The sequence below is a fragment of the Pseudophryne corroboree genome, chromosome 4, assembly GCF_028390025.1.
Source record: "Pseudophryne corroboree isolate aPseCor3 chromosome 4, aPseCor3.hap2, whole genome shotgun sequence".
NCBI classification, from domain to species: Eukaryota; Metazoa; Chordata; class Amphibia; order Anura; family Myobatrachidae; genus Pseudophryne; species Pseudophryne corroboree.
Genome location: NC_086447.1, coordinates 599,351,970 through 599,370,716, shown reverse-complemented (window position 1 = coordinate 599,370,716; position 18,747 = coordinate 599,351,970). Strand labels below are relative to the sequence as shown.

The window sequence follows — 18,747 nt, the reverse complement described above, 5'->3', positions numbered from 1 at the left end:
GAAAATGGCGCTGGCTGTGCTGAGGAAGATAGCCCCGCCCCTTCAGCGGCGGGCTTCTCCCGCTTTTTTAATAATATTTATGGCGGGGGATTAGGCACATATACAGTTTAGAACTGTATTATGTGCATTTTGCCAAGTAAGGTATACAAATTGCAGCCCAGGGCGCCCCCCCCCCCCCCCCAGCGCCCTGCACCCACCAGTGACCGGAGCGTGTGGTGTGCTGTGGGAGCAATGGCGCACAGTTGCAGTGCTGTGCGCTACCTTATAGAAGAACGGAGTCTTCAGCCGACGATTTTCTCTGGAATCTTCCGTCTTCTGGCTCTGCAAGGGGGACGGCGGCGCGGCTCCGGGAACGGACGATCGAGGTCGGGCCTTGTGTTCGATCCCTCTGGAGCTAATGGTGTCCAGTAGCCTTAGACGCAAAAGCTAGCTGCAAGCAGGTAGGTTTGCTTCTCTCCCCTAAGTCCCACGTAGCAGTGAGTCTGTTGCCAGCAGACCTCACTGAAAATAAAAAACCTAACAAATACTTTATTTTCTAGTAAGCTCAGGAGAGCCCACTAGGTGCATCCAGCTCTGGCCGGGCACAGATTCTAACTGAGGTCTGGAGGAGGGGCATAGAGGGAGGAGCCAGTGCACACCAGATATAGTACCTAATCTTTCTTTAAAGAGTGCCCAGTCTCCTGCGGAGCCCGTCTATTCCCCATGGTCCTTACGGAGTACCCAGCATCCACTAGGACGTCAGAGAAACAGGATGCCAGAACCCCCCAGGGGACGAGCACTACAAGCTCCAGAATGGCAGAGTTTGCTATAGGGAGCAGGTCTGGTGTTCCATACCATTCCGGTTCCACCTAATCCCTTGACATACTGCAGAGCCACACATCAGTTGTGAACTTTTTATATTTGTAAACATCTGTATTGTGTTATACAAAACACACAAGTAAAATGTATAAACAGAAATTTGTATTTTTCAAAATCAACCACTAGTACACAAAATCCAAATTTCCCGTTGATCTAATACATAGGATCCCGGCGTCGGTAGTGACCTCACATAACTACATCCCCACGAGAGCATGGTATCTGTTCACATGGTCGACCATGTTATGGTCGACAGTCATTAGGTCGACCACTATTGGTCGACATTGACCTGGTCGACACATGAACATGGTCGACACATGAAATGGTCGACATGAGTTTTTTAACTTTTTTTTCTTTTGGGGAACTTTTCCATACTTTACGATCCACATGGACTACGATTGGAACGGTAAAGTGTGCCGAGCGAAGCGGTAGCGGAGCGAAGGCACCATGCCCGAAGCATGGCGAGCGAACGCGGTACACTAATTGGGGTTCCCAGTCACTTTACGCAAAAAACGACACCAAAAAAGTTAAAAAACTCATGTCGACCTTTCATGTGTCGACCATTTTCATGTGTCGACCATGTCAATGTCGACCAATAGTGGTCGACCTAATGACTGTCGACCATAACATGGTCGACCATTCATACCGGAACCCGAGAGCATACCTTGTGTGACGGGACCACTGCCACTAGTGGGCACCACAGGGTCTGCCAGCTGCACATCAGGCCGGTTATCGTCATCAGTGTGTGGGAGCTTGTGGGGCGCCTGAGCGGCCTCTGGTGCCTGATGGGGCGCAGGAGCAGGCTCCGGTGGCTTTATTGGGGGCGTAGAACGGCCACTACTTGAATTTGAGCTTCCCTCCCATCCTTCCCACATCCAAGGGTTATGTGCGTGCTCCAGCAGCCGGCGTGCCAGTCTGTACTTCAGCATCTCCTCATAGCACTTCCTGTAGGCATCCCAGTGGGGGTCTTTGAATCGTTTCATATATTCGGTACGGAGATTTTTGCAGTGCATCCTGTCCGGTCTCACCCGACACACGGGCTCAGGTCACATGCAGAGTCCTATAAAAGGGAAGATGGTACAGGGAAAGGGTTACTCCGCTGTCACAGTGTCACTGCTTTATGTACACGCCGTTGGCAGAGCAACTTACAGCGTGGCGTTACTTCCAGCGGGTGCGGCAACAACAACTCTCCATGCCAGGCATGTTCCAACCACACCACGACACACAAAGTAAACACCCCCCCCCATGTGCTGTAATCCTGCGGCAGGCAGGCTGGCTTCTGCACGGCCATTTAAACCAAAACAACTGTCGGAGCCACGCCCCTTAAAAGCCCGAAGACCAATGAGAGCGCGTCTAGGCAGAGGAGCAGTGCAGTCCAGTCAGTGCTGTAAAACACTCGTTGTGCTGATTGATGTTATGTTACCGTTTAGAATATAATGAAAATATGTAAATATTGCACACAAATATACAACAGAAACGAAATTGTGATCTAGAGATGGAATACATTTACTCCACCTTCACTAAATTGTATATTTGCTGCACAGAGAAGAGAGTTTCTGTATTTTATTCTCTTCCTTGGTATGAGCAAACTACATCAAAGGGTTCGATACAATTACAGTAGGTGCGAGTCTGTGAAAGAAAGATTGCCAATCCACGGAAGCTGTATGGACTTCTTCAAAATGTCACCTTCCCTGACCCCAAAAAGTGACAACTTCGTTATCAGAATCATATAGAAGGCTCTTAGTGGGCATATGAAATACTGGATGGTATAAACAAAAAAAAACAAAAAACAAAAAAAAAAGGGTTAAATGGCCGATTTGTACTTTTTATTTTTATTTATTTTTTTGGAGTAGAAAAATGCTAAAAAGCAAATTAGATACATTTAATTACAAATGAAAGTAAGCCGAGGTCACTTTAAATGTATTTATTTTTTGTTTAAATAAATACTTGAATTCAATTTGGGGTGAATAAAAGAAATGAAAGTTGATTTTGGGGTCATTTCTTTTTGTTTTTGCATAATTATTTGATTGAATAATTGGCCCAATTAAGCTAACTGAAAACTTTCAAATGCCTAATTAGTGATTAGTGGGGGGTGTCCAATTTTTTTTAGCAAGTAGGCAAAACCATGTGCACTGCTGGGGGGGGGGGGGCAGATATAACATGTGCAGAGAGATTTAGATTTGGGTGGGTTCTATGGTTTCTGTGCAGGGTAAATACTGGCTGCTTTATTTTTACACTGCAATTTAGATTTCAGTTTGAACACACCCCACCCAAATCTAACTCTCTCTGCACATGTTACATCTGCCCCCCCCTGCAGTGCACATGGTTTTGCCCAATTGCTAAAAAAAAATTGCTGCTGGGATCAACTCTGGATTAGGTCCAGTATTCTCACCCATTAACATGCACGATGTGCATGCAATGGGTCGAATGATGTCGATATGGGGGGTAATTCCAAGTTGATCGCAGCAGGATTTTTTTTTAGCAATTGGGCAAAACCATGTGCACTGCAGGGGAGGCAGATATAACATGTGCAGAAAGTTAGATTTGGGTGGGTTATTTTGTTTCTGTGCAGGGTAAATACTGGCTGCTTTATTTTTACACTGCAAATTAGACTGCAGATTGAACACACCACACCCAAATCTAACTCTCTCTGCACATGTTATATCTGCCTCCCCTGCAGTGCACATGGTTTTGCCCAATTGCTAACAAAAATCCTGCTGCGATCAACTTGGAATTACCCCCATTGTGTATTCGCACATGATATTGACATAGTGTATGGCCTGCATTAGATTGCTCCAGAAGAGATGCTAAAGCAGCCTACTGTGTGGCAGTAGAAGAGCACATTCTAGGGGGTTTACAGTCAGGTTTGAGATTACAGACACGTCTTGGAGGAGGCATCCAGGTTGACTCAGTGAGTGGGAGGAGGGTCTCTGGAAATTAGATGGGCTGGTGGGCACGTTGCACAGTCTGACGCCAGCCGCACGCGCTGCCCAGATTGCACTTCACCGCCCACAGCAAGTGAACCTGCCCGCACTCCTAGAGGATGGTATGTAATTCTGTGGGCTGGGCGGGCCCGGGAAGGGGGTGGGGGCAATTAAGATTATAATTTTAAAATCTTCAACCCAATCCCGGGTATCCCGGGATTGATCATTTTTCAATCCAGATACCTGGGTTTGAAAAAAAAAAAAAAAAAAAAGGCCCGGGATTGGCCTCCCTACTCCCAACCAAGGAGGTAATTCAGAGTTGATCACAGCAACACATTTGTTAGCAGTTGGGCAAAATGATGTGCACTGCAGGGGGGCAGATATAACATGTGCAGACATAGGTGTGCGCAGGGGGGGTGCCTGGTGCGCACAGGCACCCCCTAATGTCTGGCACCCCGATCTCACATGCCTGATGCAGCAATTGCCGAGCAGGCTGATTACTGTCCCCTCTGCGCTGCACGCTGCAGGACTGCATTACTGACCGGACGCCTGGGTTAATCAAGGGTGCCACTGCCACCGGTTTTCAAATTCCCATCTCCACCTCCATGTACAAAAACAGTGTGATGTGATGTGATTACGTCATGCTGCTCGCACGCCCATCCGTCACACGCCCACCTCTCTCCTTCTATGCTATGCCAACGCCAGCCACTGATGAGGAGCAGCATGCAGCCAGCGTTCCTCTTAGGAAGACAAATTCAATACTGGCAGACGGCCGGCAGCAGCATTGACAGGTCACTTGTTTTTCCAGCAGCAGCAGTAACTAGTCTGTGACTGTCAGTGTCAGTGAGTGACTGACTTGTAAGTAAGCTACTGCAGCTTGCAGGGGAAAGAGAGAGGGAGCCAGACCAGGCTGAGGAGGAGCAGTGTAATTGCATGAGTGCCATCAGGGGTGCTTGTTTGGTGCACACCACAACATCTGACAATGTATCTGCTTTATTAGGATTGGTACAAAGGTGGATATTTTATATGCGTTGACCATCAATAGATGGTGCTAAACATGCCCAAAAGGCGGTGCTAGACACACCCCTCCCAAGGTGCACCCCCTAATAAAATGTGCTGCGCACGCCAGTGTGTGCAGAGAGAGTAAAGAGCCCTACACACTGGTCGATACCAGTGAAAGATATGAACGATCTCGTTCATTAATGAACAAGATACCATTCATATCTTTCAGTGTGTAGGCACCAGCAATGAACGATGCGCGGCCCCGCGCTCGTACATCGCTGGCGTCAGCTCGTTTAAACATGCAGGCCACTTCCGGTTCCGGCGCCCATGTGAGGAGAAGCTGATTGCTGCAGCTCTCCTGCACCCTCGGTAACCGGAGCACACAGCGCCTCCCGCTCGCGGCTTTTCTCCGCACCTGGCGCACACTACCTGTGGGAAAGTACTGGGGATTGGATGGAAAGGTTTCTGTCCTCCCCCATGCCCCCTAAAGCCCAGAGATCGAGGTCTAAAAAACGGCCGGGGGAATCCAAGATGGCCGCCGCACCTAGCTCACAAACGAGTCTGCAGGCTGCTGGCAGCATTAAACAGGCTTCTGCAAAACACATTTCTCCCTCAGGTGAGCCTGACTGTTCCCCTGCCTCTCCAGTGACTTATGCTGATGTAGTGAGAGCTGTTAGGGATGCCATGGAGCCTATTATGGATGCACATGCTGCTAAAATGCAGCAGGCAGTAAAAGACCTAAAATCCCAAATCAAGCAGTTATCTAAGACTGTTCTTACAAATGAACAAAGGCTGGGGGAGACTTTTCAGGATGTTGGGGATCTTAAGCACAGATAAGATGAGCTCCAGAAATCTCACTTCCAGCTGCTGAACAAGGTTGACGATCTTGAAAATAGATCGAGGAGATCGAATCTTCGGGTGCTGGGGCTCCCTGAGTCACTGAAAGGTCCCGATTTGACTTTTTTTTTTTACAAACGTCTCTCCTTGATTTGTTGCATATCCAAGATGAATGCACTGGCTTAGTTATCGAGAGAGCCCACAGACTGGGTCCCCCACGTTCTTCACCTAATAGCAGACCACGTGTGGTTATATTTAAATGTCTGAACTTTCTCCATAAGGAGGCAATATGGACGGCATCCAGGAGGCATAGGAATTTACAATGGGAGGGCGCTCGTTTGGCCATTTTCCAGGACTACTCCGCGGAGGTTTCCCGGGCACGTCGGGAATTTACCCCCCTTTGCTCCAGTTTGGTAAAGGCGAATAAAAAATTTGCTCTGCTCTTCCCTGCAAGACTACGCCTGTTTGATGGAAATTCTTTCCGGGACTTTACAAATCTTGCAGATGCAGAGGCTTATGTTTCTGAGGCATCCAAGGCAGATGACGACTCCTCTCAGGCGGATGACGCCCTGGATCGAGATGGCTGAGTATTGCTCCTGGACTTCTCCGTTTCCGGTTATGTCTGCCAATTTAATTATTGCTGTAGAATCTGCTGCAGGTGTTTTTTCTTTCTTTTTTTTTCTCCCCCAAAAGAGACTTTGGTCTTATACAGCGGGCTGAACCTTTTTGCCTTGTTTTATGTTTTAGATTTTTATTATTCATCTGTTGTCTTTCTGTGGCTATATAATCTTTCTAGAATGCTTATATATGCTTAGCGGAGATATCTCCCCCTTCTTCTTATGTGACAGGCTGCGTTTTTCTTTTTCTGTAACATGCTCTGTGTGCTCTGATATTTTCTTGTTATTTTTCCTACGTATATTTTCATTTATTATGCTGCCGAGGGTGGGTAAGGGCGCCCCATCCCTCATTTTTTCCTCAGGTTTTCATAATTCTGGCTGGCTCATTGGCGGTCTATGACAGCCTCTGTGCTTGCTTGAACCGGTTGTTCACGTTTTCTGAAGTTATGATTGTCCTTAGCAGGACTTTCTTTCACAATGTTAATGTTATATTTTGTGTGTTTTCTATGTTTCTGTCCCTATTTTCTTCTCCCCCTCCCCTTCTTCTCCTTATGTGTCCACCCCGGTATGTTTTGTATCCGTTTTTCGGCGGCTGTAGATATTATGGTTACTGCGCAGGTTTTCAGGTTTTCCCAGTTCATTTGATGCATGGCTAGTTTGAGTGTCGGTACGTGGAATGTGGGAGGGATCAACTCCCCAGCTAAACGCAGAAAGATTTTGCTCTATCTTCGGAAGGTGGGGATGGATGTTGTTTTAATTCAGGAATCTCACCTTATGCCAAATGAGGTGGTAAAACTGAACACTATGGGTTGGTCTGTGGTAGCCTCTTCCTCCTTCTCTTCTAAGGCTAGGGGAGTGATTATTTTAGCACGGCACACGGTCCCTATCTCTGTCCATGCGCTTTTAGATGACACTCAGGGTCGGTATGTACTGGCAGATGTCACATTGTATGCATCCAGGTTCCTACTTTGTAATATTTATGCTCCCAAATCATTACTCTAAGCAATTTTATACGAACATTGTCACTAAGCTACTAAGCCACTCTGAAATTCCTATAATCCTGGGTGGAGATTTTAATTTATATTCTTCTCCAACCTTGGATAAATCCCCCCCCCCCTCTCGCTCCCCCCTCGTTACCACGTATTGGTATCCCCTATATTTGCTCGCAGTTGTCCTTAGTGGATGTGTGGCGCGCATGTTACCCATTAGAAAGGGAATTTACATGCCTCTCAGCTGTGCACCACACGTTCTCGAGGATTGATTATCTGCTGTTATCTGACTCCTTTTTTTCAAAAGTGGCCGACTCTAAAATTGAGGATATCTGTATTTCGGACCATGCTTTATGCTGGATGAAATTGATGCTCCTCTCAGAAAAATCCCCTTTTCGCTCCTGGCACTTCCCCTCTCATTTAAGTGGCTCTCTGAAATTCCGCTCCTCATTAGATGCAGCGTGGCTGGATTATCATACGTATAATGGAGAAACTCTGCGCGATGATCCTGCTCTTTTCTGGCAAGCGTCAAAATCAGTTATTCGGGGGCACACTATGTCCTATAGTAAAAAAAGGGATTTAGATTTAAACTCACAATATATTTGGAAGCCCAGGCGGCTCTTACTCACTCTTTTCAGGAATTTAAATCCTCCCCCTCCCCTTATACTAGGGAACGGTACCTTACACAAAAAACACTGTTTGATACCCTCCTTTCTCAAATGGAAGCTAAATATTCATTTTCAAGAGACTGTGGCACCTACAGATATGGCAATAAGTCTGGAAAACTGTTATCCCGTTTGTTAAAAAGCAGACACCCTAAAGTGGTCATTCACTCTCTGGTCACCCAAGGTGGGGACAGAGTACGGACCTCTGCCGAGATTGCTGAGGTGCTACAGTCTTTATACCAATCTTTATGCACGTCCTGTTATTAACCAGACCCACAAGTCTAGCTTTTGGTCTTCTACTGATCTGCCTCAAATATCAGAGTCGCACTGTACCTCTCTTCTTGCACCTATCACCACTTAGCAATAGCTGGACTGAAGATTGGGAAGACTCCGGGCCCTGACGGTTTCGCCAATGACTACTATAAAATTCTATCTTCTAGACTGTGCGAACCTCTTTCTGTCTTATTTAAATAAATTCTCCCAGCTTTACAGGCATAAAAATAATGGACACCATGGTAAACTTATCATTGTATGCGGACGACATGCTTCTATTTATTTCTCATCCTGATACGTCCATCCCTGCGATTGTCTCCCTGATTGAACAATTTGGCTCCTTTGCGGGATACAAAATTAATATATCTAAATCCGAGACTCTCCTCCTTTCAGGAGACTCTTCCCTCTTTCCATTACACCCGGTCCTGTCCCGATTTCCAGTGGCTCGAGATAGTCTTAGATATTTAGGGGTTCAGATCCCTACTTCCCTCCCGGATCTATATGCGGTTAATTTTGGTCCTATTTTGTCCAAGGTGTCTAAAATGGGTGGTTTTCAGTATGCCGGCGGTCGGACTCCCGGCGACCAGCATACCGGTGCCAGAAGCCCGACAGCCGGCATTCCGACACTTATTCTCCCTCGTGGGGGTCCACGACCCCCCTGGAGGGAGAATAAAATAGTGTGGCGCGCGTAGCGCGCCACCGTGCCCGTAGCGTGGCGAGCGCAGCGAGCCCGCAAGGGGCTCATTTGCGCTCGCCACACTGTCGGTAAGCCGGCGGTCGGGCTCCCGGCGCCGGTATGCTGGTCGCCGGGAGCCTGACCGCCGGCATATCGTAGTGAACCCGTCTAAAATCCTTACAGACTGGGCGTCTCTGCCCTCGTCTCTTATGGGTCGCGCAGAAGTTATTAAATCTGTTGTTTTTCCCAAGATTACTTATTTTCTTCTTATGCTCCCTATTGCCCTTGTTGAGAAAGATGTCCTTTTTCTTAAACAGTGTTTCACTAGATTTCTATGTGCAGGTAAACGACCAAGAGTCCCCTACGCTAGGTTACAGCTATTATGTGAAGAGGGAGGTATGGGAATCCCGGATCCTGTTCTATTTAGTAGAGCAGCGATGTACCGGTATATCACAGACTGGCTTTGGGGCAGATCAGTATTTACTAACTTGCCACTTGAACTGGCCGTATTCCATCCTTTCTCCCCTGCTGCACTCTTACACACCCCAAACTCCCGACTCCCATCTGAGATAAAACACAATATTTTATTTTGGCATACATATCGAGCATGGCAGGCCACTCACACTAAAGCCCAGAGAAAACCTGACACCTCTCTCCACACTACGTTTTGGGGTAACCCATGTTTCCTTCCTGGCCTTGAGAACGCACATTTTTTGAGTTGGAGAGAAAAGGGGATCGCAGCTATTAGAGACATATACGACCCAGGAGGCAACGCAGTGCTTTCTTTCTCTGATATCCAGATAAAATTTGGCATTTCCCACCGGGAGTTTTTTATGTACCTGCAGGCTAGACACTTTGCTCAATCCCAGTCTCACCCAATGATTTCTGAGGCTACCACAGACCCGCTGCGCACCTTAATGGTGCTTACTAAAGATTGTCCTTACCATCTTAGTTACTTCAGAAACACCTTTAGGGTCTCATATAGAGACCGGCTCTGGGGTTCCGCGTTGTCTTCATGGGCCAGAGATATCCCCAATTTGGGATCGTGCGCTGAATTGTTAGATAACATTTTACCCACTTTTAGGTTCTTATACTCTGCCTCTTTGCAAGAGGTTCACTTGAAGACGCTCCAAAGGGCATATATAGCGCCTAATCAGAGGGCACACATGGTCCCTGACGACACTGGCTGTTGCATCAAATGTACTGCGCAGAGTGCCACCTTGTACCACAATATGTGGTCTTGCCGGAAAATATCTAAGTTTTGGTACAAGGTGGTCGCTTATCTCAACATAGTATTTAACTTACGGTTAATAAAACGCCCGAAGGCTTGTTTGCTACTTGATTTTAGGGAGTGGTCTCTTGGGCCTGAAGATAGAGACATTGTTCCGGTACTCTCTGTTATCCTGACAATAGCCAAGAAACAAATTCTTAATAATTGGATCAAACCATCTACCCCTTCTTTGATGGCTGTGAAACACATGACCCTCCGGATTATTTATTTTGAGAGGCGTGCTACTCTTCCTGATATTGAATTGGGGGTCAGGCGGTTTGCCAAGAAGTGGGAAAAGTATATTGATACTCTAGACCCGGATGTACAGTCGTTCATCTATAAACTTTTTGAGACCACAACGTGGTATCTATATAGACAAATCGATAGGGCCTCTTGACAACCTAGGCCCATGTACTGTTCCTTTGGGACCTCCTGCTGTTTTCTTAGGAAATGCAATTATATTAATTTTAATACCCCCATGCTGTATGTTTAGTCTGATGCCATATGGGTACTGAACCTTCTCTTTAGTTAGAACGGCTAACCATGCCTGAATTACTTCTTTAATATTTTTACTTAGGACTTCTTTGGCCGCTACTCATTCATGTTATGATTATACTTGTATTGTTTTCCCCATTTGTTTCTCTTCCCACCCCACCCCTCCCCTCCTGTCTGTCTTCTTTACTGACCTCTCGGGTATACTGATGTCCTGTGAATCCTCAGGTAGAATTGTATGCTTAGCTTTGGGAATATGGTGATTTCTTATGCCGAGACGCACGTCGGTAATGTCTTCATCATTTCCTAGACCTCATTTAGGTTAAGATTGTTTATATCCTTTACCTCTTACTCAAGCCTACAATTACCGACTATGTGTCTGTTGTCTCACTGATGTGGCTTAAAAGCACCTTACGATGGATTATTGTAACAATACCGGTTTCTCTCCGGTTTTTGGTATGTCTATATCATGAAGGTCTTCCCTGTTCTTGTATTTCTATAAAAAAATCTAATAAAAATTGTTGAATTAAAAAAAAAACAAAAAAACATGCAGGCCAATATGGACAATATCATCCATATTAGCATGCATTGCTATGGAGCCAGGTGACAGGAGAAGTGAAGAAACTTCTCTCCCAGTCACCTCCCCCCCGCCGCCGGGTCACCCGTCTGCCGAATTGGCGGTCGGGCAGCTCAGCGAATTTGTAGGGCCCTTTAGATTTGGGTGGGGTGTGTTCAAACTGAAATCTAAATTGCAGTGTAGAAATAAAGCAGCCAGTATTTACCCTGCACAGAAACAAAATAACCCACCCAAATCTAACTCCTCTCTGCAAGTGTTATATCTGCCACAACAGCACTGCACATGGTTTTGCCCAACTGCTAACAAATTTGCTGCTGCGATCAACTCTGAATTAGGCCCCAAGTACTAGCAAGGCCCAATACTGTATCGCTTCCAAGATCAGCAGAGGTTGGGCATATACAGTGTGGTATGATTGCAGTAAAAAAGGAAGACTGGGGTGCCAATACTGCGCGTCAGCCCTGCTATTTAGGTTAATCGTGTCATCCCACACAGTTGTTATTAAATTTGATTTTAATTTAAATGTGACCTTCATCCACCTAATAGTAACCCAATTCAATAAGGGTATAAGGGATGTGAATCATTGGTCACAATGTATTTGATAAAAATTACTATAAATTTGTCATATATGGTGCCTGTTTACACAAAGCAAAATATGAGACACTGCAGATGTACTGTATAATGCCTTTTATACGAGGTGAGGTATGAGGCACTCATTTCTCAGTATGAACAATTTTGCCTAAATTGTAATTAAGAGGTATGAGGCACCAATATCTCCAATTCAGTATTTTAGATGCAATGTTATTGAATAAGACCTCAATATAAGAAATTCCACAATTAAACCAAACCTGATTATAGTAATATGAGGCACTCTAGCTATATGATGCCTTTTACACAAGCCAAGATGTGAAGCATTAATATCTTGAAGTAATATTTTCTAATTAAGAGGTTTGAGGCACAGATTTCTCCACACAAGTATTTTTTAGACACAAGGTTGGTGGATTATAGCACACTATTTAAACGGACACAATTAAACAGATGCTAAGATCGTAGTAGTGCCTCCCTTCTGCTGTTCACTCGTTATGTCACATGAGGTATTGGACGAGGAATGAGAGAGGGTGGCACCCGTACTTAGCTGGAAGGACGAAAAATTAGGTATCAAGCATTCAAGATCATTTCTACTAGTCCTTGATGCAATCTATGCAGTGTAGAGAGGCCAATTAGACTCAATCTTTGTATGTGGCACACCCATAAGATTGAAAATGACAAAGATAAGATAACAGAATGATAATAGAATTACAATAGTTTGTTACCAATCTCATATGATATACACATGCACATTTTTTTGTTAATTCTTTATCTTATTCCAGTCTGCATTATAAAGTGGTCACAGCCAATTGTTGTTCCTCTCTGTGCATAAATTAGTGTTTAAATAGGTGCGTCATCCAACATATGTTCCAATCATATCATGTTACTGTATAGGTATGACAATGTCTCAAGGACATATATTTAACCGTCCTGGAGGTGTTTTAGATACATAATAGCAGTGTTTATTGTAAGACTGCAAGGTACTGTTCCTGGTTAGCATAATTGTATTATAGATTGTTTCTGTGTACGGTAAATACTGTCCGCTTTATTTTTACACTGCAATTTAGATTTCAGTTTGAACACACCCCACCCAAATCTAACGCTCTCTGCACATGTTATATCTGTGATATCCACCCCATGCATCAGAGGGTAAGCTACTGTAAGTGCTGTGTACTGCTGAAAGGACTTCAGTGAGGGGCCGGCTGCATTTTGCCTTCCATACCAGGACCTTGATATGATCTTATTGCAGTTTAGGAGTTTCACATCCTGTGATGCATCATTACTGGACTGACTTGTTTTCAATACATATGTATCCTGTGCAACATTATACCATACAGACTGGCTAATATAACGGGATCCAGTTAATTTACCTACAGTCAAAATCCCGATGGTCAAAATACCGGCAACCATTGACAGATGGTCAAAATGTCGACACAGTCAAAATACAGATATTTAAAATGTCGACAGGTCACAAATAAAATCGACATGAGTTTTTCCATGACTTGTTTATACCCAGTGGACGTGGAGGGGGAATACAATAGTGTGCTAAGTGCACCATGCCCGAAGCATAGGGAACAAAGCGAGCCATGCGAGGAGACTCGGTACACTTATATGGTGTCCATGTCGACCTATGTTGACATGTATCCCCCCCCAAAAAAAAATTCAAAACGTGTGATGACTTTTCGACCTGTCGGCATTTTAAATGTTGGCATTTTGATAGTGTCGACATTTTAACCATCGGCCAATTGTTGTCTAATTTTGAACTTCGGGATTTTGATTGTAGGGAAAACATACTGATCTCAATATAACAGTACTATTCGCAATAAGAGTCACTCAGCACCCGGATAACATTTATTGGAGTCGATCCCCCTACCCACTGGAGCTCCCCCTGATCTCTGGACACTCCTGGGTAATTTGAACATGCACTTTATGATACACTAAAGAAACCCTACAATTCTATTACCATCGGGCAGCAGAAGTTTTATTTTATATGTAGCAAGTCCTATTTATAGATTTTTGTATTAATGCGATTATTATTTTTCTTGAATGTCTATTATATATGTCTAGTTTTAATAAATTTGTAAATCATTTGTAAAGGGAAGCCATTTTTTGATCATTGATATATCGACATGCAGATATACATTTATTTACCAATTAACCTATTACCTCCCTACATTGGCGCAGTCTCTAACTGGCATTTTTTGCAAAGGCTCCCTAGTAGCTATTATCAGGTGATCACCAGACCATATTACCCTGTGTGCTATGCAGGGGCATAGCCTTCCTTGTGGGCCCATAGCTACATCTTGATTGGCCCCCTGTCTCAATGCGTCTAGAAAGACTCCACTCTGCAGCAGTGTTTAATTTTATGCACCATAACAGTGCCCTAGTTAATTTTCTGAACCATAGTATTGCCTTAGTTAATGTTGTTCCCCGTAGCAATTACCTAGTTTATTTTATGAACCATAGTAGTGCCCTAGTTCACATTATGGGTCCATGCATCAAATGCTATTTTGTGGTCAAACATATGAAAATGCCATTTTCGAAGGTTTTGACACTTTTTGCATATGCACCAAGCTCCGGAATGCAATACATTTCTGGAGCTTGGGCCTGATGGGTAACACCATCTTTAGATGGCATCACCCAATAGAAGCCTATGGCAGGGCAGAAACTAGGGGGCGGCTAGGGGGGCACGTGCCCCAGGCGCTGGACTGTAGGGGGCGCTAGGAAGTCCGTTTCTGGTGCTATAATGCGCACTGCTACAGCCGCCTCCTGCTGCCTGGAAACAGGGTACTTGGTAGCGTCTAGTCTGGAGCCGGCTCAAGACGCTCACAGCGCTTCCTGGTTTCAGATGCCGCAGCGTGCGTGTGACGTCATGTCCACAGAGGGAGAGAGCAGAGGTTGGAGGCAGGCCGCCAGGAGTGAAGTTTGAATGCGCACCAAAAACAATAAAAGAAGGTGCGTGCTGCAGCAGATCAGCTGCGATAGCTAAGCCTGCAACTACACTGAAAGAAGAGGAGGTGGGGAGGTAGGGAGGGGTAGTGAATCAGAGTAGCAGCCAGTGCCAGGAAGAAAGCAGCGGCACTCTCAGTTGTCTTTGTAAACTTCTTTAGTAATTATTCAAGAATGAAATACAAATTCAAGCGTATATTACATCTTATGCTGCATAGGGTGGCTATGCAGCATAAGATGTAATATACGCTTGAATTTATACTTCATGCTTGAATAATTACAAAATTTTTTTTTTTACAAAGACAACTGGGAGTGCCAATGCTTTCTTTCTTATATAACTCACCATTGCAGAGGGCACCCTGGCATCTACATTTGCATCAGGGGAGTGCTGGTTCATTGCTTTGTTTATATAGATATAGATATAGAGAGAGAGAGAGAGAGAGAGAGAGAGAGAGAGAGAGAGAGAGAGAGAGAGAGAGAGAGAAGGTAATGAAGCGGCACTCACCACACTTGCGATCAACTTGAATTAAAGTACTTTATTTGAATCGTACATTTCGGGGCACAACCCCGTCGTCGGGGACACCACTATGCTGTCCATGACGATGGAGGTTGTGCCCCGAAACGTAGGCACATAGAAATTTAGAAATAAAGGACCTTTATGCAAGTTGATCGCAAGTGTGGTGAGTGCCGCTTCATTACCTCCTCTACAATTAGCTTGCATAAGCTTAAGAGGGCACCCCAGCAAGTAATCCTGTTATCCGTAGGAGTGCCGGGCAAATGGAAACAAAACAAAAAAAATTATTATTATTATTATTATTATTATATATATATATATATATATATATATATATATATATATATATATATATATATATATATATATATATATATATTATACACACACACACACTATAGCAGTTGGCGCACTCACGGCTCCATTAAAAGGATGACACAGACGCAGTCTTACTAGTCAACGTTTCAATGTTAAAAGAGTAAAATTTTCATCAGGACTTTAACATTGAAACGTTGACTACTAAAACTGCGTCTGTGTCATCCTTTTAATGGAGCCGTGAGTGCCGCCAGCTGCTATAGTACATGTCTGGTCACTGTTTGGTTACCCGTGGAGGGCACCGGTCATCTAATGCTTTTGTTTTCTATCAGTTTTCGAGTGCTGCTTTCACTGCTCTGTGTATATATATATATTATGTGTATACATAATCATTTTATGGGGGGGTGGGGGGGGCGCCAAATTCATGCCTTGCCCCGGGTGACAGGAACCCTAGTTTCGGCCCTGCCTATGGGCTACTATTCGCAATGCGAATCAGATCCCTCCCAGTGCATGGCAGTTAGGAGCCGATTGGCTGGTAGTTTATCTCTCTCCAAGGCTTAGTACATCTCCCTCTTAGTCCCTCTTGCACAATATCAGACATTTGTAGCCTCAATGCCATGTTACATACAAGCATAGCGTGGTGGCCCAATACCCTGTTAAGTAACTTTACATTAAAGGAATGAACCTTCCTAGTGATAGCTGGGAACAGTTTCCACAGTTTTCCAATCACAAATTGACCTCTCTGGGAATATGGTGGAAAGAAGCCCTTAGGCTTCTATAGACAATGTCACAATGCCCAATATAGATGGCACTGACTACTGGGTACAAAAAAAAAAAAAAAAAAAAAGGTTTGTTTTCCACAACTTAAAACATATGAGGAAAACGGAAAAAGTCAGAAAATGGCGGTTTTCAGAGATTATCACATTTAGCCATTGAAACAGCCCACCATCATAGTTTATTGAATAGCAAAGTAAAAAAACAACACAGAAACAGACTTATGCTCGCTACACATTTAGCGACCCGCCGCTGAGCTGCCCGACTGCGGATATGGTCGATGGGCGACCCGGCGGCAGGGGGAGGAGGGGGGGGGGGTAGTTTAGTCTCTTCACTACCCCCATCACCCGGCTCCATAGCACTGCATTCTAATATGGTCGAGATAGGCCATATTGCCCTGCATGCATAAGCGACCCAGCACCAACGATGAACAAGCGAGGGGCCGCGCATCATTCATCGTTCGTGCCTACACACTGAACGATATTAACGTGTTCTTGTTCAGTAATGAACGAGAATGTTCATATCGTTCACTAATGTCTTTAAGTGTGTAGGGCCCTTAAAAGCAATCCATATAAACAAAGCTATTTCACCAAATAAGCTCCCAAACAAATTCTCAGGTAAACTTAAACAAACAATCTGGGCCCAGAGTCAGTCTCAAACTTAATTGCAATGTGGCAGAGATGAGACTGGATTGCGACTGGAGGTTTTGCTTCATAGACAATATTGAAAATGCTAAAATCACAGCACACAATACAAACATATTGAAATTAATGGCAGGATAGGCCTCTGCAAAGTATATGCAAATCATATATGTAATCTTTTTTTATATATAATTTTTTTTTTAAATAAATAAATTTTATGTATATATATATATATATATATATATATATATATATATATATATATATATATATATACATATATACACATATATATATATATATACACACACACACACACACACACACACATATATATATATATATATATGCAAATGGTATCGGCAGCACACGGTAAATAATGACACAAGGAGTCATCCTGACTCCTTGTGTCATTATTTACAGTGTGCTGCCGATACCATTTGCTGTTTATTTGGACTCCTGGCTGGGGAAGTTATTCGGCTGGCACCGGGACCATCATTTCATAAAAGGTGTGCTGCCCTACAGAGATATATATATATATATATAGTACATGTAGTGTAAAATGACTTTTTAAACACGGCTCTTGTTGTTTTATTAAATTTGAAGAAATGGGTGTTTTTCCCACAATTACAGCCATACAAGTCTCATTTTGCAATTACATGCCCATACTGTACTTTCGTTGTCACAGCATCATAGCTGCTAACATTGGGAAAAGATAAGGAGCGACGTTCTGGGGTAGAGGCGAGGCCTATATGAAAGGGGGCGTGGCTTTGTGGAGTACAAGCAATCATGTGCCACGCCTTCATTTTAATCACTGTGGGGGCATGGCCAGGGCTCTGAGAGCTGCTGGCATGCCCCCTGTCCCTCTCTCTCCCATGAATAGATGCACCGCTGCTTTGCCAGAGCAGTGACTACAGGAGCCTCCCAACTCCCCCCTCCACCACCGTGGGACACTGAAGGCCGCAGGTGTGACAGCAGGACAGTCCCAAAAAAATAAAAATAATAAAATAATAATAATAATAATAATAATAATAATAATAATAATAATATTATTATTATATCTGCTCCCCCTGCAGTACACATGGTTTTGCCCATTAGCTAACAAATTTGCTGCTGCGATCAGATCTGAATTAGGCCCATTGTCTGCATGTTTGGGGGTCATTGTCCTGCTGCAGAATAAATTTGGAGCCAACAACATGCCTCCCTGATGGTAATGCATGATGGATAGGTACCTGCCTGTATTTCTAAGCATTGAGGTCACCATTAATCCTGACCAAATCCATTTGCTTAAATGCAGCCCCAAACTTGCAAGGAACCTCCACCTTGCCTGATTCTGCCACAGTTCCCACCGGTACCAGCCTGGTTCTACAACAGCCTCACCGGTACCAGCCCGGATTTAGTACAGCCTCCACCGGCACAAGTCTGGTTCTGCTACAGCTTCTGCAAGTACCAGCCAAGTTCTACTACAGTTTCCACCGGTACCAGCCAAGTTCTGCTACAGACTCTACCAGTACGAGCCCAGTTCTGCTGGTACCATCCCGGTTCTGCTGCAACTTCCACTGGGTCCTGCCTGGTTCTGTTACAGCTTCCGTTGGTCCAGCCCAGTTCTGCCACAACTCCAGTCAGTACCAGCCCTGTTCTACTAGTCTCCACTGGTTCCAAACCTGTTCTACTATGACTACTACCAGTTTGGATGTCCTTCAAGCTAAAATCTACAATCTAGGCAGTTTTCACTGCCATTATCTATTCATGAGAAAGAGCTATATTCAACTCCCTGATTCCTGCCAGCTTC

At 44.5% G+C, this 18,747-nt stretch overlaps 1 protein-coding gene across 2 annotated transcripts in view; it reads right to left on the bottom strand.

The window, feature by feature from the left end:
* CCSAP (centriole, cilia and spindle associated protein) overlaps positions 1-18,747 on the bottom strand; it is a 63,898-nt gene that overhangs the window by 27,311 nt on the left and 17,840 nt on the right. Inside the window, exons 1-2 of one of the 2 annotated variants that reach the window (XM_063917560.1) lie at positions 2,005-2,134; positions 1,520-1,915 (exon numbers count right to left, since the gene is read on the bottom strand). In XM_063917560.1, coding sequence (XP_063773630.1) covers positions 1,520-1,868 — 349 coding nt within the window. In that variant the 5' untranslated portion in view covers positions 1,869-1,915; positions 2,005-2,134. Of the gene's footprint in view, positions 1-1,519; positions 1,916-2,004; positions 2,135-18,747 lie in introns of those variants that run through there. The other variant, XM_063917559.1, reaches the window with a different exon arrangement.